General features: G+C 57.4%; 2 protein-coding genes across 3 annotated transcripts; both read right to left on the reverse strand.

Annotated features, from left to right (window-relative positions):
• Positions 1-4,100: 4,100 nt before the first annotated feature.
• Positions 4,101-13,972, reverse strand: FDXR (ferredoxin reductase). Its single transcript, XM_032129218.1, has 12 exons — positions 13,638-13,972; positions 13,456-13,553; positions 12,244-12,339; positions 10,937-11,059; positions 10,302-10,415; positions 9,690-9,791; positions 8,344-8,451; positions 8,047-8,131; positions 7,233-7,426; positions 6,754-6,925; positions 6,178-6,351; positions 4,101-5,499 (listed from the first exon to the last, which is right to left on the reverse strand). The coding sequence occupies exons 1-12, from the start codon at positions 13,666-13,668 to the stop codon at positions 5,369-5,371; spliced, it is 1,428 nt and encodes a 475-aa protein (XP_031985109.1). The 5' UTR covers positions 13,669-13,972; the 3' UTR covers positions 4,101-5,368.
• A 2,553-nt stretch (positions 13,973-16,525) lies between these two features.
• On the reverse strand, positions 16,526-21,879 carry FADS6 (fatty acid desaturase 6). 2 transcript variants are annotated; one of them, XM_032129308.1, is made up of 7 exons: positions 21,740-21,879; positions 21,159-21,511; positions 20,247-20,413; positions 19,811-19,991; positions 18,811-18,998; positions 18,075-18,254; positions 16,526-17,163 (listed from the first exon to the last, which is right to left on the reverse strand). In XM_032129308.1, the coding sequence occupies exons 1-7, from the start codon at positions 21,775-21,777 to the stop codon at positions 17,014-17,016; spliced, it is 1,257 nt and encodes a 418-aa protein (XP_031985199.1). In that variant the 5' UTR covers positions 21,778-21,879; the 3' UTR covers positions 16,526-17,013. The 2 variants fall into 2 exon arrangements, with proteins under 2 accessions (XP_031985199.1, XP_031985198.1); XM_032129307.1 differs by having other exon boundaries at positions 21,159-21,514; positions 21,740-21,873.
• Between the last annotated feature and the right edge of the window lie 3,297 nt (positions 21,880-25,176).

The raw sequence follows: 25,176 nt of genomic DNA on the forward strand, positions 1-25,176 counted from the left end.
GTGGCGACAGCACGGGCACAAAGTGCCTGTCTCCACCTTCGTCCTCCCTCCCACTGCTGTGGTAGTGCCCCAGTGTGTGACCCTCGGCATCCCAGCTTGTCCCTTAACCACGGCACAGTCTCAGCAAAAGGGAGCTCAGCCAGCTTCTCCACTGCCTCGTTACCTTTCCCTGGCATCTCCTCTTGCAGGAGGCTCTGTAAGCAGGTTGATAAATGCAAGGCACTATGCTCCGACAGCTCCTGGTGTGCAGCCACCTCCTGCAGGGAAGAGCTCGCTGGCAGCCGGGCCAGGGGAGCAAGAGGAATGTGGAAGGTTCGTGTTGGGATCCTGATGTTTGTCCAGCTTTGCACTGGCCCATCCAGGCCAACACCAGAGTCAGAGAAGTGCTCTGGGCTCCATGCAGACTCCTCAGAACCCACGGCAACCCCACTGGCATCCCACATCCTAAACTGGGGAAAAGCCCCACAGCCTGGCCCAGCCCCCTCCATTCTGGTTCCCCCAGAACTCCAGCCTGGCAGAGCCTCTGGGAGCCCCCACCTCCAGCATAAACCTGCACCCCAGACCCTACTCAAAGCATCCACCCCAGGGCACATCCCCAGCCACGAGAGCAACACACCAAGGCTTTGGTCTCTCCAGCTCTGTGGGGCAAACCCCAGCATCACCCTCCTGTTCCTAGGAGAAAGTCAGCCGAAGGTTTCTAACCCATGTGCATCCTAAACCAGGACTTGGGGAAGGACCTGCGTCTGTGCACTGCCAGCACAAAGCCAGAGCTGTCCCTGGAAAGGCAGGGTGGCATCTGGGTGACACAGCCCTCTTGGGCTGTCCCCACAGGCATCTGCATCCCACTAATGGCATCTGACATCAGATGCCCACAGGTCCCTCTGCCAGAGCTGAGTCTTGCTGGTGACACTTGTGACACATGAGATTTGGCCATGGACCTACACCCATTCCCTGCCCTGCACTTGTCCCGGTCCTGCATCCATCCCAATCCTTCCTGTTGGCTGCCAGCCTCCCCTTCCCAAGAAGTCTGGCCGAAAATTAAGAAGATCTGAGCCAAGCTGCTCCTATCCCTGGACCCACCTGACCCTGTCCTGCTGGGTCTCACTTAAGAAGTAAACATAGGTGTAGATCACCTTCTTCCACCCTGTGCCACCTTGAGCTGACAGGACCATCCCTCCTTCCCCACCTCCCCTATCTGCTCCATCCCCTAGAGAATTCAGGGCTTCAGTGTTTAAATAATCACACAGAGCTGGCCAGTGTCTTGGATCCCCAGCAGCCATAAAAACAATCAAGGCAGAGAGTGGAGCAAGGAGAAAGGTGGGACAGAAGTCACGAGGATGGTGCTGTGCACGGTGCATGTCTGGCACGGATCCGGCGCAGCTCCGATCTGGCACAGCTCTGCTCTGCTGCCACCGTGTCCTACCCTCACAGTAATTAAGGGAGCAAAAATAAACAGGGATGGTTTCATCCCTGCAGGGATAATTCCTCCCCCTGGGGTGCTGTGTGCCTGCAGGGCTGCCCCAGAGGTTGGGGATAAGGCAGACAAAGCTGCTGGAAATGGAAATTTCCCAGGAAGGGAGGAAATCGCTTCCTTCTGGGGCGTAACCAGCCATCACCCGCCAACAACTTTATTTGCCTCTGTCGTATCCCTAAATAACTCCTGGAAACAGCTGCTTGGAAACATCTCCTACACCTCTGCTCCTCTCTTGACCTTGGGAAATGGGCTCATGCAGTCCCAGTTTCCAAAGTAATTCATCCCAAGCAGAGGGAAAACATCTGGGCTTACAGCACCTCTACCCGACCCTGCACAACCCTTCAACCACAAGCAAGACTTCGGCGAGTGCAGAACCCTGGCAAGGCTGGATCCGTAAGACTGAGAGTGGAAACCATGAGCCTCTGGTGGGTCTGGAGTCAAGGACATGCTTGGGGTCCTCTGGGAGAAGGGATGATGATGTCCCTGGCGTGAAGTGGCTTCCTGGGCACAGTGGGGTTGGTATCCCGCTCAAACGACCCCGGAGCTTGGTATGCCAACATGTTCTCCACCCCTGCCCAGGGCTGGGGATGGATCTGGAGGAGAAAAGAACATGAGGGATGTGCCCAGGAGAGCAAGCAGCGAGGGTGGGTTGAGGCAGGGGCCGGTGCTGTGCTCAGCCAAGGCGCTGAAGTCAGCACTCTCCGGAGCCATCTGTTCCCGGCGAGGCCCCGGCGCAGACGGACTCGCCCGGGCTCCCGGCAGCGGGTGCCGCAATTCGGTGATTCACGCGGCGAGGGGCCGGCGTAGAGCCGGACACCGCCTCTGCGCCACGCCAGCTCCGGGGATGGGGCTGGGAAATCGTGTATTAGCCACGTTGGGGAAAAGCCTTTTCAACCATTTTTCTGGTCGCGTGAGCTGGCTTTTAAAGAGCAACACACCACCTCAGTGCCAGGCCAGAGATCCAACTCAAGCTGGTTCTTCCCTTATTCCAGAGCGCAGGAAACCTCCTGCTTCGTGGGCTCTAAATACTCGTTGGAAAAGGCCAACTTCAGCAGGCAGTCAACTAGCAAAGCCAGTGAGAGATCTGCACTTGTCTTCTGGGAGTGATTGGAAAACGCAGCATCAACAGGAGCTTCTGGGATGTGTCAGACTGGGATGTGCTACTCCAAGGCAGGAGCCCACGGGCAACGAAGAGCTTGCCTGGACAGTCTTTCAGACAGGGAAACTGAGGCACGGCAGGGCAAAGCATCAAGAAGAAGTTGCAAAGACCCCACCGAAACCATGGCATCAGCCCACAGTGTGACAAGCTGTGCCCCACAGCCAGCCCGGAGAAGCACACAGACAGCAAGGAGAGCACGGAGCAGGGAGCCATGTCCTGCTCATCCAGGCTATCGCTCACCAGATGCTGACCTCCAACAGCTTTGTGCAGCCTCATTAAAGCTAAGCTGAGCCATAACTCATCCGAGCGGGGCAATCCACATGCAGAGCTGGCAGCGAAGACTTTCAGGCCTCTTTCCAACAGCAGACGGGTGTCAGTCACAGCATCGCCTTCCCAGCTCCTCACCTGCGTCAGAAAATTGCCTTGGAGCTGCTCCTCTGGCAGCTCGGGAGAGCGGAGGGCGAGGGGACGGCTGCCCAGCGAGGCTGCCCTCTCTCACCTCCGCGGTGGGGACACACCTGGAGCAAACACAAGGTTATTCATGCCTAAAAGCAGAACCCGAATGCGAGCGGGAGCCTGCGAGAGCCCCCCAGGCTGCCCGGAGCCCCGGCGGGCAGCAGGAGCGCTGAGACCCCCCCGGCCCGGGGGTGCCAGGTCACCCCCCTGCCCTCCCTGCCCCTCCGCTCCCCGGTACGGCCTCCCAGCGCCATCTAACGACACGGCGGCCGGGGACAGGGACCTTCCCTTCCCGGTGCTGGATGCATCCCGCTGCCCCCAGGAGGATGGAGAGCAGGGAGCGCGATGGGGAGGCTGGAAAAACCGGGACACGGGGCTGGGGCTTGGGAGCGTAGGCGGCAGAGGAAGGGGAGCTGGAGGTGTTGAATAAGAATTTACACGATTGTAACCATCCTCCCTCTGCCCATGAGGCTCAGTCCCCTGTCCTTCACTGACCTTCATCATCCCATGGTTTTCCCACAGACCAGCATTAACCCCAGGGCCTTGGCCAAGTTCAGGGTTGAGCAAGGTCACTGAGCTCAGCAAGGACAGACACTCCCATTAATCTGTTATCACAGCCCAAAAACCACCCTGAAGCATCCTCAGCTTGGGAACAGCCGTGTGCCGGGCTCAGCGCGAGCACGGTGGCCTTTACCAAGGCTACAAAAGCACCCTGGCATCAACATTCAAGGCGATGTGGAAGAAAACCCTGGGGAGGAGCCGTCTTCTCTCTTCCCAAAACCTTCAGATTTGATGCAGCCACAACAACCCCTTTGCCATCACATTCCTGGCTGGGCTGTCAACCTGAACTGCTGCTCCCCATGGTAGGTGCAGCCCCCCTCGCCTCCACACCCCCCTTGCCAAAGCTCTGAATCACCTCAGAAACCAGCACTGATGTAATCTCCTGCTCAAGAGTTCAGCATTAGGACTGCATCAGCCGCGAGACGTAAGGAGAGCCACAGCACACAAGCAGCTGTTCCACAAAAGCTTTATTGCACGTTTGAGTACGAGTTCCCATTATCACATTTCCTGAGTTTCTTAATGAGCTTGCAAATGAGATTTAAATAGGGAGAAGTCAGAGATCTCCCTTCCTTGAGTCGAGACAGAGATGAGGTGGGAGAACAGTGCCCTGTGGGCAAGTCCTCTGCTGTGAGGTGGGTTTACCCTCTGCCTCCATCACAGAGCCACTGCCACCGTCACCATTTCCACAGGCCAGGGAGGAGGGGTTGCAATCCTGCAGTGCTCTGGCGGGGAGCACGGGGGGGGTCAGGGACAGCCAGGGAAGGGGCCCCGCTGACGCTGCCCCTGCGCCACGGATAAAGAAGAGATTACAGCTCACGGCTTGTAATCTGGCTTAAAACCTGACACTGTCACTGTAGGCAATCTGGGCTAAGAGAAGCATTTAATAAGCTTCAAAACACACAGGCCAGAAAAATAACCTCACCAGTGAAAGGAGACAAAGAGCTCAAGGCACTGCTTGCACCAGTCAGCACTGGCAGGTACTGATGGACACAGGACCCCTCCTGATCCAGAACAAAGCAATTACATGCTTATTATCCCAACCTACCCCATAAGACAGAACCCAGGATTTAACTGTGGGAAGCAGAAAGCAAATTAATGCCCTTTTCTGCCTGTGTAGAGCTCACAAGTGGAGAGCACCCGGAGCTGCCTTGCCTTGGGATGTTGCAGGAGCTGCAGCACTTAGAGGCTGCTCCGAGGTTAAGGCAGTGGCAGACAAAGAAGCCAGACTCAAGTAGCAGGTCTGTTTTGGCTTCCCTGGAATGGTTTATTTAAAAATACAATCATTATTAAAAGATGCCTGCTCTGGCACAAATGACAAGGCAACAAAGCCATTTGGCTGGTGGCTAAAGGGGAGGCAGCAAGACACAGGGAAGCTTCTCCATGCGACTTGCCACAGGAAAGTGGCTGGCCAGGAGTCCCCCAGGTGCATACACACCTCCCCTCACCTGCAGTACATGATTCATTAATGCTCCAAGGACACAACAAGAATCACCCCCAGGAATGGCAGCTGGCTGCAGGGATGTGGGGCCAGCCAGCAGCCTCAGGTCTTGAGATTTTGGGAACCCAGAGTTCATCATTACCAGAGAGGCCTCAAGTGTCACACACCCCTCTGGAGCCACCACCAGCCCCAGGCACAAGCCCTGGGCTCCCAGGCTCTGCTCATGACCCACTGGTGTTGCCCCAGGATGGAGCAGCGCCATGTTCCCACCACTGCTGCCTTAGTGGCCGATGATCCGCAGCATCTCCGCGGGATCCACGATCTTCTCCCGGGGTTTGCCAGCAGCTTTGCCTCTTGCCACCTCAGCAGCATCAATCTTCTCCCAGTCCGAGAAGGAAACAGGACGGACCCCTGGGGTGATGGTGAGAGACGGGAGAGAGAACTTAACCAGGTGAGAACAAGTTCAGCCTCACCTCCCCGTTGGCAGGGCCCCGATGTGGCAGCAGAGCTGCCCTTTTCCGACACGGTGTCAGAGCTCAGCCTCGCAAAGGAGAAATGATTTCTAACGCCACAAGGAGAGGGATGGCAGGTTCCAGTCGGCTCGGATCAGTCAGACCTTTGTGAGCCGTAACAACTGCAAGCACAAACCACCTCAGGGGACAAAATGCTTCCAGCTCACTGTTAAACCTCAGACAGTTTAAGAGGCAAAACACACACACACTTTAATTGAATGTCTTTAAACACGGCTACAAGAAATTACTCTCCTGGGCATTTTAATCTTTCCCCTAACTTGCTTGGAAGGATTACTAGGAAAACCACTCGAGCAATAGCTCACTGTCTCGGCAGCTGACAGTGACATTTTACCCAAGGTCTGTGCTGCTTTTAATGGCCCTTCCCAGAAAGTGGTCATTAACCTTAGCAATGACACAGATATTTGAGAAAATTCAAGTCCTGTTCTCCCTGGGTTTTGGAACATCGAAACAGCAGCAAAATCCATTCCCATGGTTCAGACTCTGCTCCCTCACAGATCCAGGAGGAGTCTGGCTGCATTGAACCCTCCTGCTGGCTGCTACCAAGCCTTGCACTGACCTCGGCTGCGCAGGATGCTCTCCACGACCCCAAAGCCTTCTCTGGAGGGGGATATATCCAGCACACCTCGCTGGAGATCCTCCAGCACAGACTGGGCAGTGTCAAAGCTGTCGTTCATGGTGGTGATGATCACGCCCGTGGGTCCTCTCTTCACCCACCCGCTGCAGTACAGACCTGCAGGGGCACATGGAGCAGCCAGGCTGGGGTCAGCACATGCCCTCAGACCCTTCTGGCTGCAAGTCCTTGCCCTGCTCCCCACCTTGGTGGTGTGAACAGACCCTTAGACAGTGCTGTGGCAGGAATCTGTGTGCCTGCAGATCAGCACCAAGCAGCTGCGTGGGCTGTGTCACTTCAGTTAACAGCATCCAGTAAAACCCCCCTGTGTTAAACCAGACAACCCTAAAAAGAGATGGAGAGTGGCCAGCTCTTAACCCCTGATGGAGGCAGCATTTCCCCAGCTTCCACCCTCTAAGGTGTGCAATATCCATCCCCTTGGTGAATGAACTTCCCACCCCAAAGCCCCCAACCCACCCGCTGTGCTCAGCATGTCCCATGCAAATCCCTGTGGATACAGACCTGGAACACCCTCCACTCTGCCCGAGCTATTGGGGATGACCCCATGCTGGCTGTCAAAGGGCACAGCCGGGTCCAGTGGCAGGCTCCGGTAGCCGATGCTGCTGAGCACCAGCCCACACTCCAGCTCCTCCACATCTCCAGTGGGAAGGGCTTTGGCAGAGTCACCCGAGCCCTGAGAGAGGGAGGAAAAGGCTGCTGACCACCCCAGTCACCACTGCAGAGCAGCAGCCCCCTCCAGTCCCCTTTGGCATCTTTGACCCCTGGGTATTTGCTAAAAGCAGCATCAGGGAAGGAGCTCCCTGTGGAAAAACTCCTGGTGGTACCAGAAGCTCTTGTTGGTACCAGATCCCCTGAGAGCCTGCCAGAGGCCACTCCAGCCACACAGGGAACACAGAGCTGTCCTTGGAGAGATTCCCAAGGGATGCAACAGTGTTCTGCTCCATCCCAGCTTCCCAGGGCCACACCAGCCCCCCTGGTACCTCCAGGCGGGTCAGGGCCATGCGGACGCCCCTCGCCCTCCTCCCATCAGCACTGGGCAGAACTTCCTGGGGGCTGCGCTGGAACTTCAGCCCCCACGCCCGAGGGGCTGCTGCCCCTTCCTGCACCTCCACTGGCTTATCCAGGGCTGTTTTGATCATCAGCTCAGTCAGTCGCTTCCTGGGCCTGGGAGCATCTAGGAAAAGAGAGAAATCGTCGCAACAGGAATCAGCAAAAGCCCCTCGGGACACAGCACGGGGCCAAGGCCGCGTCAGGGCAGTGTCAGTATGTGAGTCTGTCATGTTGGTGGGAGTCTGACACCTTTGAGATGACAAACTGCAAGGCAAAGTGACCAGGGGACCTCCTGAGGCTTGAGGCCAGTGGGACACACAAATCAAAGTCTGCAATTTCCTGTCTTGCTGGTGCTTGGAGGCAGCAGCCTGTGGAGAAGAGCAGGTCTCTGGACACCCTTGAACTCAGTGTTTTCTTTTTAGGTTTACAGGAAACTCTTAAATCAACAGCCTTGGGATCTCCCCTGCAAGGTTCCCTCAGCCCTCCTGAGTCTCCTGCCCTCATCACTCAGGTTGTAAGCACTGAGTGGCTGCACAAACAGAGATACACAATGTTCCCTTGTCTTGGTGCCTCCTGGCACTCTGAGGACGTGACACACCATGGTCACTGAGCCTGCACGAGCCAGGCATTAAGCAGAGGACAAGAGGTTCTCTGATGTGCACTCTGAGCACCTCCAGATCGCTCCTGGATGCTCGCCTGCCAAGGTGATTCCCTGTCTGGAGGAGCATGGCACACTTCCCTCACCTTTAACAGCATTTTCGAGGCCTGTGAAGTCGGCAGGGTCCAGGACAGCTCTGGCACCAGGCAGGTTTATCATCTCCCGCAGCTCCTGGGAATTGTGGGCAGGAAAATGTTACCTCCAGCAGAGAGGACATCCAACAGCCCCAGAGCCCCTCCCTCAGCAGTCCAGGCTAGGAGCCAGGAAATGGGTGCAGGAAGGAGGATGCCTGGGATCCACACTCACCCTCAAACCACCTCTCCCCACCAGAGACGAGCAGTTTGGGGCTCAACTTTGGGAAACAGCAGCACCTCCAGCCTCACCTTGATGGTGAAAGCGACTTGGAGAGGTCCCCTCCTCCCAACCAGCCAGACACGCTTCACCTTGCTGCAGGCAAGAGCTGCCAGGGAGCTGTCAGTGATGTCTGTCTTCTGCAAAACAGAGACAGCAGAGTGGGACGAGGGCAGATCTGGAGGGAGCTGGGGGGAAGGCACAGCCTCTGAAGGTGAAAAATCAGCAGAAAAGCTGGCTGTGCATGCAGAGAGCCCGGGGAGGACGGGAAACAACTCATCTCCCTTTGCACAGAGCTATTTGCACAGCTGGTCCCTCATCACTGAATGTTCCTTCTGAGGCCATAATGCACCAGAGGTAACGAGCCAGCACTCCCTGACTGCCTCGGGGCTCCACCCAGCAGGTTCACCTTGGGGCTAACAGAGCAAAGCCCTCCAGTGAGCTCCATTCTGAGGTGCCTGCAGATGCTGTTAGGTGACTTCCCAGCTCAGGATATACAGGCTCTGCCTGAAACCAGCTGCAACCCACAGCTCAAATCACCACCTGCCTGCCCCAGGCAGCTCCAGCACAAGCACGGCCAGGCCTCAACCTGGCACTGGAACCTCACAGAAATCCTGTGCTCTGTTTCAGTCATGTGCGTTTATCTAGATTGCACGATCTTTTCCAGAGAAAACAAGATGGGAGGGACACCAGGTAACCAGGATAAACCATTCCTGCCCACCCTGGCACTCATTCCAGTGCCATGTCTTTTGCAGCACAGCTCCCAGCTGGCTTTAGTCACTGGTTGGCAGAGCCTCCAAGTTTGGGTTTTTTTTTTAAATTAATTTAGATATTAATACAGGAAGTTGTTGCACAGCTGTAACAAACCTCGTGGCATTTCTCCCAGAGGGAGAGCCTTTGCTGCCAACATCTGGGGCAGCAGCTGGTGCACACCAGCTCCCAGCTGTCTGTAGGGATGAGGTGCCCCAGTCTGCCCAGTGCCACCAGCTGAAACCAGACTGCTGCCCTCAGCTCCAGTAGGAAAAGATAAACCCCAGCAGAAGTTTCCAGTTTGGTGGCAGAAGAGGGAAAGCGGCTCCTCTTTTGCTTCTCATGGGAAAGCAAGGGATGATGCTCGATTTCCAACTTTTTGGATGCCAGAAGAGCAATCCAGAGGGTTCTGCAGCATCACCCAAGGCATGGCCACAGCCTTGGATCACTCCCTACAGACTGTGAATCCATGGGTGCACCCGAGAGGCAGCAGCCTTCCCTGGGGAAAGATCCCAAAGGCAGGGGAGTCTGTCTTTGACCAGGAGACGGGTGGGAGCCAGCAGCCACCCAGCAGGGAGGGAATTTGGGGCCTGGGCTGCCCTCATGGTGCAGAGGACCCATCACTCACCCTGAGGAGCTGCAGTGGAGACAGGAGGATCCGGGCAATGTCCAGTGCCACGTTGCCATGACCCAGAATCAGCGCCGTCTCACAGCTCAGGTCAGGCTTCAGCTGTGGGGAGACCCAGCTGTGACTGAATCCACATGGCCTCCATGATGTCCAGCCCTTTAGACCCGCTCCTACCACCCAAATTCCCTTCCACGCTGCTTTGCCTCAGAAAGAGGTGATGCAGATGGGGAAACTCCACACGAGCCTCCTCCCCAAGCAGACACAGCAACAGAGCCGCCCCAGGCACCCCACATGATCCCTCTTCCCAGCTTGCCTGCTCTCCTGGGAGCAGGAGCTGTTTTGGCCAAAAAGCCCCCTCAGGAAGCAGAGCATCACCCCTACAGGTTCCCATCTGGCCCTGCCAAAATGTGCTGCCAACGTGCAGAGCCAGCTAATCCGCTCTCACTGATGTGCAAATTGTTCACATTTCTACCATCTAAGAAGGATTTAACATGGCTCCTGCTAATCTTTTCCAATTGCAGGCCTTTCAGGACTTAATCTGGAGCTGAATGCCTGCGTTGGGATGGGAAGAAGGATGGGAGGAAGGGCAGGGAAGCACAGGGCCGTACTCACGTCCCGGTTCTCGGGCAGCCCGTTGTACCAGCCCACGAAGGCTCGGGCTGAGTAAACACCAGGGAGGTTCTCCCCTGGGATCCCCAGGACCCGGCTGTCTTCAGCACCATAACTCTGAGGAGGGAGCAGACAGTCAGAGATGTCACCATGTGCAGGGTTGGACACCAAAACACAAATCTCCCCTTCCAGCTGCTGCCAGGGTCGCTGCATGGCTGTGATATCCCATGCCAAGGGCTGGGATACTCAATGGAAGGGCTAAACACAGCCCAAGCAGAGGGGCTTCATCCACCTCATCATCTTGGGCTCCAGAGCCAAATTTGACGTCCTTGGTCCAAGGCAGAGCATGACAAGCTGAGGACTGAGCAGCAAGGACAAATGCATGGCAGGCTGAAATAAGCACTGGCCAGCATAGGGAGAGGTTTCAGAGACCTGCACTCGATGCCAAGCTCCAGCACACACTCCCCCTGCAAGGACTTCGGACAATCCCCGAGCTGTCCCAAGGCTGGGAAGAGTTTCCCATGATAACAGGGCACCCAGAAACACCTCACCCAAACACTCTTCCCAAGATCCTAGCGGGGAATAACCCTGCAGACCTTTCCCAGGACCCCTGGGGCAGCAAGGTGGTGGGTACCCACCAGCACCACGGCGTGGTAGGCCTGCTGCAGCTCCGGCACCATCACGTCCCTCCCCACGGTGACGTTCCCGTAGTAGGCGCAGCGCTCCGAGCGCGCCGTCTGCGTGAAGGTGTTGATCACGTTCTGCAGAGAGCACAGACCTGGAGTTATGTCCCACAGCCAGGGACAAGGCCTACTGCCAGCAGGAGATCCCTGTCCCCATCCCCTCCAGCCTTGAGATGCTCCACCGTCTCATCGCAGTCAAGCTATTCTGAGACTCTTATCTACCAACAGCCAGAGATAACTCACAGGGAAGATAAGCACAGCTGTGACTCTCCACCAAACTTTGTGAAAGAAAAATCCATATTTTGCACCTACCTGAGGAGGACAAGACCTTACCAGTACATTCAGCCCCTCAAAATAAACCCCTCTGCAGGGGAGAACTTCCCAAAAGTGAGATGTGCAGCCCACCCGACCGCCTCTGTCAGCATCTCATCTCAGCCCTTCCTGAAAGCCTCGAGAGAGGATGCAGGCCAGGATGGCATCCAGACCTTTTTCTGAGTGATCAGGGCTACACAGCAAAACCACCACTCCCACCCCTGCAGCTCCAGATGGACTCAGCCTGAGGACAGGACAGGACAGGACAGATACCACCGTAACAGCTGGGGCAGCATCTGCAGTATGTCCATTCCTCCTCTCTCAGCACAAAGGGATCCAGGCATTTTGGTCTTATGATCTCCAGGGATTGAGGAAATTGCTGCAAGATATTGCTGTGTCTGGATCTCCTGTGTCCTACCCTTCCAACCTCCTCCACTCCAGCTCAGATACAGCAGATACCCCTGGGTACAACTCACTGCCAGGCAAAGGAAAATAGTCGGGAAATCTTTGGCTTAGCTTTTCCTTGCCCAGGAGAGCACCTACAGCCCAACTCCACGGCCCCCATGAGGAGATCTGTGTGTTCCCAGAATGGGTACTGACTGAGGGGCAAACTGCAGCAGCAATGAGCAGGTGAGATCTTGCTGGTACAAAGTGCCCAGGGACAAAGAAACCCATCCATGCTCCTCGGCCTTGCTCTGGGCCAGGCTGACCAGCACCAGGAGCAGCACCTCCCATCACAAGCCCCTGGTTCTGACCCGCTGTCCAGAGCCCTAATACCAGGTGTCCCATGTCACCTGTCCGTGGCATGGACAAGGAGGAGATCTGGACCTCTCTGGTGTGACAGCTCCATGTCACAGAGAGCCTGACACACCAGGAAGGACAGTGACCACCTCAGCTGCACCCACCACTGTCACCACATTCACAGGCAAGGGCAGGGAGCCAGCACCAACCTTCACCTCAGGGTGGTCTGGGGCCACCCCAAAACGGACGAGCCCGAAGGGAACAGGCAGCTTCTCATAGATGTCCACCAGGGCCCCGCCATGGTGCTGTGGGAGAAGAAAGTCACAGTCAGGGGATGAGGACAGAAAGGTCACAGGAGCCTAGCAACAGTCATCTGCCACTGGGGGAAATGCAGGGCAGGAGGGGGGGCTGCAGCAAGTGAGAAACAGCCTCGCCCAGAGTTTTCCATGAGCAGGATGATGCTGCACCTGTTACTGCCAGCTCAGACCACAAGGTCTAGCACAGAGCGACCCCCAACCACCATCAAGTCCACCTTGTGGGGCTCCATGTCCCTACCCAGTCCTGAGCTCCTTTTCCACACTAACCTGGTGGGATCCAATACCCGGGGGGCTGATCAGAGAGCCCCCAGGCCAGCTGGGAAGCTCCCAGTGCAGCACCCTGGGTGCTGGGGGGCCTGCCAGACATCTCCCAGTCCCCAGTAGAGAAGCCCATGCCCTGAGCTGAGTCACCTCAGGGTCAGAGCTGTAGACAGATGTTTGGCTTCAAGGCTTTTGTTATCTTGTATTTTGAGTCAGCCTCTTCCCAAGATTAAGCAGCCCTGAAATTCGTCCCTGAGGCTTAGTAACAGCTATTTTCCAACATATTCCAGAGACAACACAGCACGGTTTAATGATGGGGTTAAGCTGCTGTATCTCTGGAGGGTGCCAGCAGCCCAGTTCTGTGTTCAGGTCTCATTTCCCAACAGACCTGACTGCCTGGAGCACTGAAGTTTGCAGACACAAGGTAAAGCACCACCCATGTGCCTTAATTCTGGTGGGGAAGGAGGAGGGAGGAGAGCAGGTCCTACACACCCACTTTTAACACACAGGTAATGTCATTCCTGCTGGGTGACAACAGCTCTGAGAGAGGCAGATCCCTGGTGATTACTTGATTCTAGAAAAATCACCTGGAATGAACTCGCAGCAACCAACCTACATCCTGAATGGACGGGCCAGGCACAGGGCAGGGATGAAAGCAGCGCTACCTACCCCAACCAAAGAGGCCCAGGAGGACCTTGTGGCGTCTGGGCTGTCCCAAGCAGCCCCACAACAACACAGACCCGGCTGGAGCAGGGCCAGGAGCCCACTAAACCACCCCACAACCTGCCGAGAGCCAGGCAGCACAGAGATGCCTCCCTCGGTGCCCAGGTCCCATCCCGGTACCTTGAGGATGTGCTGAGCCGTGTAGAAGCCGGCGGGGCCGCTGCCCACCACGCAGACCCGAGGCGCCGCGGCAGGCGAGGACAGCCACCGCCGCAGACCTGCAGGGCACAAGGACAGGCAGGGCGTGAAGCCACAGGAGCGGCCAGGGCCGGCACAGCCCCTCCCTGCAGCCCGGCACCCACCCGGCGGGGCTCGTCCCCTCGCGCCGGCCATGGCCGCAGCGGAGCACAGAGCGGCCGGGGTTGATGCACCGCACCCGGGCAGGCGGAAACACCCCTAGGGCAGGGGCCTTGGCGCTTACGGCCGGGCCGGGGCCGGCGGTACCGGGGTGCCCGGAGGGGTGTCAGCTGCTCCAGAGCGCCAGAACCGAGACCCCCGACCCCGCGCACCGGGGTCCCCGTGCGTCTCAGTCCCCCCTGGGCTGGCGCACGGGCCTGCGGGGCGCGGTTCTCGTAGCCCCCCGGGCCCACAGCCCCGGCTGCCCCGCTTATCCCGGTTATCCCGGCCCGCTCTCCCCTCGCACATGCGGCCCCCCCAGGCCCGGTTCCGCCGCCGCCGGGCCCCGCCCCCGCCCGTCCGGCCCCGCCCCCTCCTCTCCGCCGACCAATCGTGAGGCCGGACAGCGCCTTGCTTAGCATAACCCCGCCCCCCGCCGCCGCCTGGCCCCGCCCCCGCACCGACAGCCAATGGCGGCTCGCCGTTTCCCTTGAGGCTGACCGGAAACGAGGCGATACCATAGAGAGCGGGGAAGGAGCGGCCGGGTGGCGGCCGTTCGCACCGCCGCTCTTTATGGTGAGCCGTCCGCGGTACCCGGTGCGCTCTCGCAGCGTCATCATCGCTGATGCTGCTAATTGCCTGCGCCCCTTTATCACCCAAAAAAGCGACCAGCTGCCGAGGTCAACCGAGGGAAAAAGAAGTTCAGAGTGATTTTAACCATGCGCTGCACAGCCGCCCTGCTCTTACCAGGAGAAACTCACAGCATCCTTCGATAGAGGGTCAAACATTAACGACAGAGAGAGTGGAAAAATGACAGAGCTCCTGGCCCAGCGTCCCCATGGTCTCTGCCTTATTTCCTCCTTAATCCCCATCACTCAGCTCATTTCAAATGCTGGCGCTCACACCTCCCATGCAGGAGCACCACATCCCATCTTGGTTCAGCCTCTGCACAACACACCAGCCAGAAATATCAGCTCAGCGGGCCCAGCAGACGTTTAAAAGTTGGCCAGATGCCAGAGCACACAGGCGAGTGCTTCACGGGCCTTTTTAAATGCAATTAAGACCATGAGGAGTTTACAGCCAGGAGCCGGTTGTAATACGGGTCATAAAACCCACACGCTCTCTCCTGGTCCTGGAAATGAGTTGATGGCTTTCTGCAAAGACACGCTGAGAACGGCAGCTGGCTCTGTGCCTCCCTCTGCAGCTGCTCCTTCAGGGGGGTTGTGGTGAGGACCAGGAATTCCGACGGCTCCAACCCCTCATCCTCAGGTCAGCACAGCAATCATCGACCCCCTGCCCAGAGAGGCAAGGCTGAAGGCTCCAAGTATCACCATAGAGGTCATCCACGAACGCTTAAATTTGGAGGGTTCCAATCACAGGAGTCAGAATCCTCCTTTTTCCCAGAATTCTCCCTTTCCCCCATTAACTTCTGTATCCAGCAGTTCTGGCAGGGAATAACGCACCTGTTTCCCAAGTCACAGGCCGTCCCCCGCTGGCTGAAGGACCTGCAAACGCCCGCCTTTAGATGGCACTGCGTTAAACAACACCCATGAAATCCGGCTGGGAAAAGGGCTGTTGCTCCCACCAGCGCTTGGCACAATTTGGGGCTGATCTCTTTGCAGCAGGAGAGAGCAAAAGAGCATCTTGTGCCCTCAAACGGGAACACGTGAGGTTGAGATTACCCTGCCTGAACAAAAAGCACCTCTAATGACCCTCACCCCCTCACTGGAGCTGGGAATGCTGCTAATTCATCACATTTATCTTAAATTTTCTCTGATGCTCAACTGAGAGATGAATCAGGGAGGCAGTTCTGGGGAGGGTCTTTGACCCCCGGGACCATTCAGGCCATTTAGTTTGGTCAAACCCCTCCAGCTGCTCCCCTACCTACAGACCCAGCCTAACCCATGCTCAAAGGATGGGAATTTGCCCTTTGGATGTTTCATAATGTCCTGGATCGATGACCCACATGGGCCTGGAGAGAGGTGGCAATGCCACCAGATCAGTGCATCAGCATTCCCTGGGCACCAGCCCAGGATAAATCAATAATTCAACATTTCTGATGCCAAAGGGGTCACACTGGATGGACCCAGGGCCACTCCTCCTTGTCCTGAGTCTGGATCGTCTACACAGGAATGCCATGGCCATCCCAGCTCCAGCCTCACATCACAGGGACACTTCCCCAGTGCATCTGAGGATGTTCCTGGTCTTGGTGGAGGAGAAGCGGGGTAAAGCACCACGGACTGCCTGCTGCAACAATCACCCTGCCACGGGCCAGGACCGGGCAGAGCCTCCCTGTGCCTTGGGACACATCTGTTTGTACAGCCTTATAAATCCACACTGTGGGACTGTGGGGGTCCAGCCCTGATGGGAGGAGAGCTCAAATCAGGGAATAAAACCCCAGGCTCAGAGCAAAGCCACGCTGATCCCAGTTTGGCCATCTGCCCTTTCTGCTGCCAGCTCCCCACCGTGACACTGGGGTGGACTTTGTCATCGGTCTTGTGGGTCAGGGACAACAGAGGACCCTGGTAAAGCCAGACACAGCTTCCCAGAGGAGGTTGGAACTGGCCACAGGAGCATCCTGGCCCCTGGCAGCAGCACAGGGGGCAAAGATAACCCTCCCTAAACAGGGAAAATCTCCCAAGCCCTGGACACCTGCCTGCCTCTGGCAGATGATTGCCCTGATAAATCCTTGCCACAGCAATGACCAGGTCTGGGGTCACCTCTGGGACCCCAGTGCAGACACCACCCTTGGGGTGAGGGTCTTTCCCCCAGTCCTACCCTGGGTACCACAGGATACCAGTAAGACTTCCACCAGCAACAAAACCCAATGATAAAGGAAATCCACCCCAAAGTGTTAAGGCTGAATCTGCCAAATCTCTGTTCCTAGAAGCGACTGATTTAGCCCAAAGCCAGGCAAAGCACAAGCAGCAGTGACACAATCCCCTCCCCACCATCCACCCCTCCCCTGAGACCCCGACCACACAGCTGCAGCTCCATCCTACAGATCCTGGTGCTTCTCAGTTCTGGATGTCCTGGATGTGGCACCGCATCCCCCACGGATGGGGGAGGTTTCCTCTCCCCAGGTGTGAAAGCAGAGTGAATAAAACTAAGCCCTGGCTGGGAATAACTGTGGGGGGACCCCGATTTTTCCGTCCCTGGTGTTGCACCATGTGGCTCTCCCCCTGCAGTGGCTCCGTGCACCATTTTCTAGCCAAAAGCAAAACTTCAGGGAGGGCTGTTTCCTACGCCACGGCTTCGTGGAGGTGTTGGTCCTGTTAAAACCATCCCTGCTGCATGTCCCTGTGGGAAACAGCCCCCCGAGTGCTGTGGCCCCCACGGTCCTCACTGGATGCCCACCAGCTCCGTTATGGGGGGAGCGTGGACCATCAGCTCCTCGTATCTCTGGAGGAAGAGCCGGAGCCTGGAGCTGTACGTGTCCTCGTTGTAGGGCAGCTTCTTCTGCTTCAGGTACTGGGAGACGATGGGTTTGATCTGCAAAGGCAAAGGCAGCGTCACCTCTGTGCAGGACGCCCTGGTGTTTGTACACGGTGCCTGAAACGTGCCCAGAAAACCCATCCCCGATCCCCAGAGCTAGGCTGGAGCAGGCAGCACCAGCTGTAATATCTTTGTTGTGAACATTAAGAGGAAGGTAGTTTCCAGCTGCAGCATCACAGGGAGTTCACCCTGGCAAAACGCCTTTGTAGGGCTCTGAATTAGGAGAGATGCCCTAATGAGGCTTCTAACGAGAGCCAGCCACGAATGCTCATCGTTCACACCCATTGTTATCCCCACGTGCCCACACAGCCAGCTCGGTGATGGGACTGGGAAGTTCCCACAGACTTAATTACCCCCTTCCCTGCAACACCCCTTTGGGGGAGGTAGGTTCTGCCAGCCCTGTGAGCTTGAGCAAAGGGCACTGAAAATAAGGGCACAGCATTAAGTGAATGGCGATCCTGTGCTGAAGGGCAGTGTGTGGACCTGCCTTGGGATCCCCTCCAGCCAGGGCAGTGCTCAGAGCCCACGTTTTAAACACACCCCACACCTCAGAGCAGCAAGTGAGAGCATGACCAAAGTGATAGGAGGTTTGCTTGGATGTTGTCTGAACCAAAAACTGCACAGTGCTGGGGATGCTTTCCCAATGGAATAACTGGGAGGATCCTGGACTGCTGAAAGGCTGTTGCAGGCTGGAACTGTGACCAGGAGAAGGGGCAGGGAGCAGAAACCCAGGAGAAACAGGAATGGGATAGCAGGAGGTGGGTTACGGGCTGTGGCAAAGCAGCGAGTGCTTTCCAACACGGGAAGGAGCAGCACAGACAGGTCTGGCAGTGGGGACAGGAGGTGGTGGATGTCTCATCCCCATGTCACCTCCCAGCACTCTCAGCCACCCTGTGGGGTCGTCTCACCTTCAGGCACATGTTGTCAGAGAGGCTGGGGAAGAGGTGATGCTCCACGTGGCAGCTGATGAGCGAGTGGCCGAAGGACCAGTCAAGGAGGGCGTTGCGGGGCAGGTTGAGGACACCCAGGCTCATGAGGTGGATCCGCTTGGGTTTGCGGTCGGCCGCGAACATGGGGAGGCCGATGTGCTGTGGGAGAGGCAGGGTGGGCACCTTGTGGCACCTGTCACCTCCCCAGTCTCTTCCCAGCAGAGCCAATGGCAGCTCTGTCTGTGTGTGGGCATGAAGAGCCACATTTTGGGGTCTCTCTGCCAGCCCCAGAGCTGGGTTGATCCCTAAAGTCACTCCATCTTGTGTTTGTCTGTCCATGGAGCCACCAAGGAGCTCCCAGGCTCTGTTCCCCCAACTCATCCACACTTGGAGCCACCAGCCTCTCCCCATCCCAGGGCCTGTAACACCACCTGAAACCCACATCAGCCCTCCCAATCCTGCCAGCCACTGCAGAGGACATCATCCTCACACCCTTTGCACTCATCTGCCCTGACATTTTCCAAGGACCACCACTTTCCACCCAGCACCACCAGCCTGATCCTCCCAGTGACAACATCAGCACAAGGCAGGTGACCCACTCGCCTTAAGGTGACATAAGCTCCAGCCATCAGCATCAGGGCTTTGCCACCAGCCCTGGGTGGTGGCTGGCCTGTCTCCAGCACTGTTGGGATATCTTGAAGCTTCAGGTCTCTACCTGGAATATGTTGACATGGATGTAGGGATGGGCCAGGAGGGAGCGGGTGAGCAGCATGCAGAGCAGGGCGGACCACGGTGACTGGAAGCCTGAGATGTGGAGCAGGAGCCAGTAGTGGCAGTAAAACCCCAGAAACATGCAGCAGAGGGTCCGGAGAGCTGCTTTCCACTCCACATTCCTCAATAAATCTGCACAAGGAAGAGGAGGCAGCACATGGGAGAGGTGTTGTTTCCTTACCACCACTGCTGCTCCAGCAGCCAGGCTGCCCAGTGTGCCAATAGCCCCACAGCCCAGCCCAGCCCATGAACTCACTTTCCCCATCCTCCAGGTTGGCCCAAACTCTATAGAACTGCTGGGGTTTGGGTCTGAGAGCCTCCCCAGAGCAGCAGATCCAGCCGTGCATCATCACTCAGGGGACTCGGATGCATCTTCATTTCTTACAATTTGCCAAGTCATTGTCCGTGCATTTGGCACTGCCCAGAGCTGGGTCATGCAGCCTGGAGGGCTTTGCTTCCCCAGCCTCTTACTGCTCTCTGGGCTCTTCTCCCTGATTGTTTTCTGGCACCATCACCTTTCCTGCCCAAGCTCTTTATGTCTGGCCCCTGCCCACCACACCTCCACCCCATACACAGCCATCAAACACGCCGTGTGATGCTCTGATCAACCTGAGACCCACTTGTGACACCCATTATGGCCACAGATCTGAGTTAAAGGAGAATGGATTTGGGGTGCTTCAGGCTCATGATGGCTTTTGCCAGAGATTTCGACATTCAACAGAGGAAATGGTGAAGGGTTTTCTCAGCATCAGCAGAAAGTAGATGCAGCACATGGGGTCCCCAGGGCAAGTGCAGCATCTCCTGCCTTTCCTGCAGCCCAGTGTCCCTCCAGGGGCTGGTGTAGTTAATGTGATGCCTCCAAACAAAGCAGGACCCTTGGGTGGGGTGGGCAGTACAAGCTCCCTGCACCCAGCACCCTGTCCCCAGGTGCCTGGGACACGTACCAAGTGCAACCAGAGGGGTTAGGATGGGCACTGCGAGAGGCGCGATGAACATGTAAACGTAGCGGTTCAGGAAAGGAAGTTTCCAGGTGCTGGAGTCCCCCAGGCCGATGACGTTGGTGTAGCCGTGGTGGATCTTCACATGGTTGTAGGTGGCCTGCTCAACTGTGAAAGATGAGCAGAGCTGGGAGGGAAGAGAGAGAAGTTGTGGTGCCAGGGTTGGGCACTGCCTGGCTTGGGCTTGTGTGGGAGGAACCCAGGGAGATGCTCTGGAACCATAACGAAGCACCATGGGGAGATGCTCTGCACCCCACAGACCCCAAACCAGTCTGGAAATGGACTTTTAAGAGTTAAGCATTAGAAACCATTCCCACCATTCCAAACATTCCCCACCACGGCAAGGAGCTGATGGGGTGTTTTTGGGGGCTGCCCCACTCACCTCAATGAAGAAGATAGCCCACACTTTGCCCCAGGACTTGGACTCAGTCAAGGCATTGTGGCTGGCCAGGTGGCTGCCCTTGACGGTGAGGGTGTGATGCACCACGCCAAGGGTGAGGACACCCACCAAGAAAGGGATGGCCTGGGCTGACCGCAGGCACAAGAATCCTGTGGAGAAACCAGCTGGGCAGGAGCTCGGCCATGCACGTCCTGCAGCCCTCTGAGCCAGGCTGGAGGTGTTGCTACACCCAAACACGCCAGCCACGGCTCTAAACCTGTTCTTCAGCCATAGTTACAGGTATTTAAACCACAGAAGTCAGAGTCTGCCTCCTCATCACCCTCATGACTGGGCCAGTCACACTCACCCTTGTGCTGAAGGTTTGGCCACTTCCAGCCTTGATGGCAACAGCTGCTGCAGGTGCCCGATCCCACCCCACAGCTCTGGGATGTGGGATCCCCCTGCTGTCATGACCCTGCCAGGATTTCAGCATCCCCAGGAGTTCAAAAGCAAGGGAAGGTCCCAGCTTTCCAGCCAGAGACCCATGCCCAACCGTTTTCCCCTGCACCCACCACAGCCAGGGCCATTGCCACCAAAACCACCACGGTTTCCCTGTCCCATGGTGGGACACATCACCCCCCGTCCTGCCCTGTGTACATCTGCCTGGGCACCATCCCCTCAGCCCAGGCTGTACCCCAGATACCACTGTCCCCACACCCCAGGCTGTCCCCCGGGTGTCATTGTCACCCGCTGTGGGGTCAGGGTGCACCAAGTCACGGGGTGAAGGAGTTACTGTGGCTTTGCTACAACCTCAATAGGTGCCAACAGGCTCCCAGCACAAAGCAGTCACGAGGAGGCAGTGGGACCCCTGGGGACTCCCCTGGCTGTGGTTTGGGGGGCACTGAGCCCGGTTACCTGCTGGGAGCAGGAGGAAGCTGCAGGCAAGGATGCTGATGTCCACACCGTGCCGTTCCCACCAGCTGCTGCTCTTCACCACCTTCTGCACCAGCTCCGAGAGCTCGGTCATCAGGGCTTCCTCGGGCTGCCCTGCTCGCTCTGGGGCTCCCCCGGGGGTCACGTCCCCGTCACCCAGTGCTGGCCCCCACTCCCAGCCCTCTGCCATCACCTCTGTCCTGCTGCCACCAGGTGCTGTCGTGCCGCGGAGCGAGGGGTCCCCCATCCCCCTGAGCCGGGGAGTACCGCCGACCTCACCGTTGACCTGCCGTCCCCTCGGCCTCGCCGGGTCCCCATCCTCCAGCGGCATCTCCCTGCTGAGCAGAGGCCACGCAGGGTGTCACCCCCAGACGATCAACCCCAGCACCCCGACCCACCGCGGACGGGCTTCCCGGCTCCTGCTGCCGCCGAAGGACACGGGAAGGGCAGGGATGGAAAAAAAAACAAACAATCCAAGGAGGACGCAGCCAGCGGAGACGGCCGGAGGAGCCACCCATCCTCCCACCACACGGACACCCCGGCCACCACAGCCCCCTACTCACGCCAGCCCTGGCTCGGTGGCTCTCCCGGCGCTGGCCATCCCAGGGTGGCCGGGCAGCCCGTGCGGCTCCGCGCACCAGGGCAGCTGCGATTTGGAGAAGGGAGGAGCGGGGGAGGACTGGGGGAGGGCGAATGCAGATTAGCGATGGCAATAATCCGCCTTGGTGGCCCATTTCGGGGAGCAGCCGTGGCAGCGGGGCCGCGGGGAGGACGCTCGGCGAGGGCACAGGGAAGCGACGGCAGCAGAGGAGGGAAGGAGTGGAAAAAAGATGGAGAGAGGCTGGAAATGCTGGAGGCGAAAAAGCCAAGCGCCAGGAATAGCCCTGAGAAACCCAAGCGGAGCACAGAGGACAGGGATAGGGTTTCGCTTCTGCCAGGGAGAGGGAGCAAACGTTGTCTGTCCCACGAGGGAGCCGTTTTGGGGAGAAAACCGACCTTTTCCACAGCAAGGAGAAGGCTGCGGGAAGGAGGGGCTGCCTGTGCCCGCCTGCCCAAACTGCTGCTGCTGAGAGCCGCCCAGCACCCTCCGCTCTGCCGGGGGCACATCGAGCCCGGGGGCACCCGCCAGGGGCCAGGCCACGCCAAATCTGTCCCTAGCAGCTCTGGCAACCAGCTCTGACCCCCGCAGGGTCTCTCTTCTCTTCTGACCTATTCCTGTGTGAATTTCCTCCATTTTCCATCACTGTCCTCCACCCACCCACAGGCATCCAAAAGCTTTGGGGATGCCCCTGCACAGACCAGGACCTCCAGAGCCCTATTTCTTTATGAAGGAAAGCTAAAATCGCATTGTTCCTCGCTGTGGCACTGGATTTCTTCTTGCTTTGTTATTTTCTCCTTGCCGAACCTCAAATCAGCTCAACTGATTCACCAAAACCTTAATGAACATTGACATCCATCAAATCCCTATGGATTTGCAACAAACAAGGCTGGTTAGCTACACCCATCACTAGGGTATCCCAGCCCCAAACTGGGATGGGCTCAGCACCTCCAGTAACACTACATCGCTGCCACAATTTGCAGGGAAGCAAACCCCACGCCCAAGTTACACCAAGCCCCAGGGAATTGCCATCATCCTCTGGGGAAAAAAAAAAAAATTAATAACAATTAAAAAAAAAAAACCCAGCTGCTGCAAAAGGGGCAGAGCTGAGAGTCCATCAGAGACCTGCTGAGCTTTCATTTAGGAAAGACCATTTCTAGAGCCAGGGGCGCTGAGGAATCACGGCGGTGTGTGAAGCCCAGCCAGCGATTCATTCTGATGAGCAGAATGGCTTTTGTCACCTGCCCACGCTGGGAGAGCACCCATGGGTGCTGCCAGGCCGGGGGAGGAGGGTGTCAGACCCACAGGTGCATCGGGTGGGGCGGCTGAGGCTGCTCCTGAGAGACACAAACCTTCACTGTCACACCTCGGATGTCACCACAAAAGGGACAGCGGCAGGAGGGTGGCAGCCCTGCTCAGGGGGTGCTGTTTTGCAGGGCCAAGGGCGAGCAGTGCCCCATTGCACAGCGGGGCAGAACCGGTTACGTGGTGGCAGCTGAGGAGGAGCAGGGGGTGGGAATCAGCCACACATCCAAGACCAACACGATCGATGAGGATCCCACTGCAGCTGGCACAGGGAGAGGCAGCATGGCATCGCTCAGTTCTGTGCTGCCACCAGGACCAGAGACCACCTGGGAGAAGAGAACAAATAGTGGGTTGAAAACCACACGGGAGAGGCTGAGTTTTGGCTCCTGAGGAAAAGTGCTGAACCCAAAAGAGTTTCTTCCATCAAGGTACAGCCAAGGTGTGATTCACAATGCTGACAACAGACCAGAAATTGTAGGAGTCTGCAGAGCCATCAGGACAGGCAGCAGGTTCAGGATTGTAACCCTAGATCTGCCACCTTACAGAGCTCCATTTCCAAAATAAACTTTTAAACCCCAATTTACGTCTGATTTCCCACCACACACCAACTCACACCATTGCCCTGACACAGCTGAGATCTTAGAGATCAAAGCAAATGCTGGCCTGGCCCTTGCACCGTGGACACAAAGACCTCCAATTTAGCAAGGAAAACACGTGTAAGGCTCAGAAATCCTTCAGCACACAGCAGGGCAGCTGGAGGGGATCAATGTAATCCCTGGAGCAGCGAGCTCTGGCCAGCAGCTGCTGACCCTGTGGCTGTCCCTTGTCCTGGGCAGCACGAGGGTCCCACAGGCAGCCCCCACTGCCTCCTCAGGCATCTGCCAGCCTGAGGGAGCCACGGGAATCAGAACCCCGCCACGGTCCTCATCTGACCCCCTCTGCCCCTAGAGCTGAGCTCCTAGAAAGGCTACACCTGGCTCCCAAAAAGCTCCCCCCATGTCCCTGCTCCCAAAAGAGGGGAAAACAGGTCATTTTAGCCTGGCATAAGGACACACACGTCAGGCCATCAGGACCCAGCAGCTGCACATGCTTCCCTGCTGAGCCCTCCCAGGCTCCCCCCAGCCCGTGGGACAGCACCTGCTGCAGCCCCAGAAGTGCAGTTTCCAGCTCAAATCCAGGAGTTTGGAAAAGCTGCAGTATTTGCACCCCAGGGCCGTGATGACGGGGTTGAGCTCCCTCAGCAGCCCCTCCCTCCCTCCAATTGCCTACCTTGCACACCCTCATCCTCCTCCCTGGGGGAGGAAGGCTCAGGCTGCAGGGGCTGGCAGTGGGACACCACCAGATCCCCTGGTTGCCTCAGCCAGACACTCCCAAAACCACCACCTCCCCTTCCCCTGACGTGGCTGACTCTGCAGAGATTCACTTTTATAATACCCAGGTTTGGGGCGGCACTTCCCCCCACCTCTTTTAGACCAAGCGCTTTTGGGTAATTAACTTAATGAGGAATTAATTACCACTATCCCCTGCCCAGCAGGGAGACCTTAAGCACCGCCTCTCTTTGTCTTTTGGGGTCTGGCTGAGCTGCGGGGTCCTCAAAAAGGAGAAAATCTCCGGATTCATCCCCTCACTCCTCCCTTTTCCCTGAGCCCGGAGGCCGAGCGAGGAGCTCCATCTGCAGGCAAAGCTCTGCCTCCATCACCCCCAAAACCAGCTCCCTCCTCCCGCATTCCGGCCCTGGCACACGGTGTTCGTCATATCCCGAGCTCCAGAGCCGAGCAGCTCCCGCAGCTGCTGCCAAGCTGGGAGATTAGCTCCGGTCCCCACTCACTCATCCACCCCAAGGCCAGCTGGGGCACCCCAAACCCTCCCTGCCTGGGGCTGTGGAATGAGGAAAGGGCGAAGGACGAGCTCGGGAGCCACCGGGCAGGCACCAGAGGGAGTCACAGCTCCGTGCAGCGGCTGCTAGCACTGTCGTTTGGCCAAAAGTGCAGGAAATTGAGCTGGTGGACTCCCAAGGGATGCTTAGCCCTGAGCTGCTGGGCTCCCAAAACGTGAGACCCAGCCTGATCTGTGTGTCAGGGCAACAAGCTCTCAGGG

Source organism: Corvus moneduloides, chromosome 19 (genome assembly GCF_009650955.1).
Source record: "Corvus moneduloides isolate bCorMon1 chromosome 19, bCorMon1.pri, whole genome shotgun sequence".
In the NCBI taxonomy this organism is placed as follows: domain Eukaryota; kingdom Metazoa; phylum Chordata; class Aves; order Passeriformes; family Corvidae; genus Corvus; species Corvus moneduloides.

Excerpts from the sequence above, each read along its gene's own strand:
- FADS6 (XM_032129307.1), bottom strand. The coding sequence starts at position 21,777 with ATGGCCAGCGCCGGGAGAGCCACCGAGCCAGGGCTGGC. Across the intron at positions 21,515-21,739 it reads GCCACCGAGCCAGGGCTGGC|CAGGGAGATGCCGCTGGAGG; the intron begins GTGAGTAGGGGG and ends GCCTCTGCTCAG. Across the intron at positions 20,414-21,158 it reads CTTCCTCCTGCTCCCAGCAG|GATTCTTGTGCCTGCGGTCA; the intron begins GTAACCGGGCTC and ends GTTTCTCCACAG.
- FDXR (XM_032129218.1), bottom strand. The coding sequence starts at position 13,668 with ATGGCCGGCGCGAGGGGACGAGCCCCGCCGG. Across the intron at positions 9,792-10,301 it reads GGCTGCCCGAGAACCGGGAC|CTGAAGCCTGACCTGAGCTG; the intron begins GTGAGTACGGCC and ends GTCTCCCCACAG. Across the intron at positions 6,352-6,753 it reads CAGAGTGGAGGGTGTTCCAG|GTCTGTACTGCAGCGGGTGG; the intron begins GTCTGTATCCAC and ends GTGCCCCTGCAG.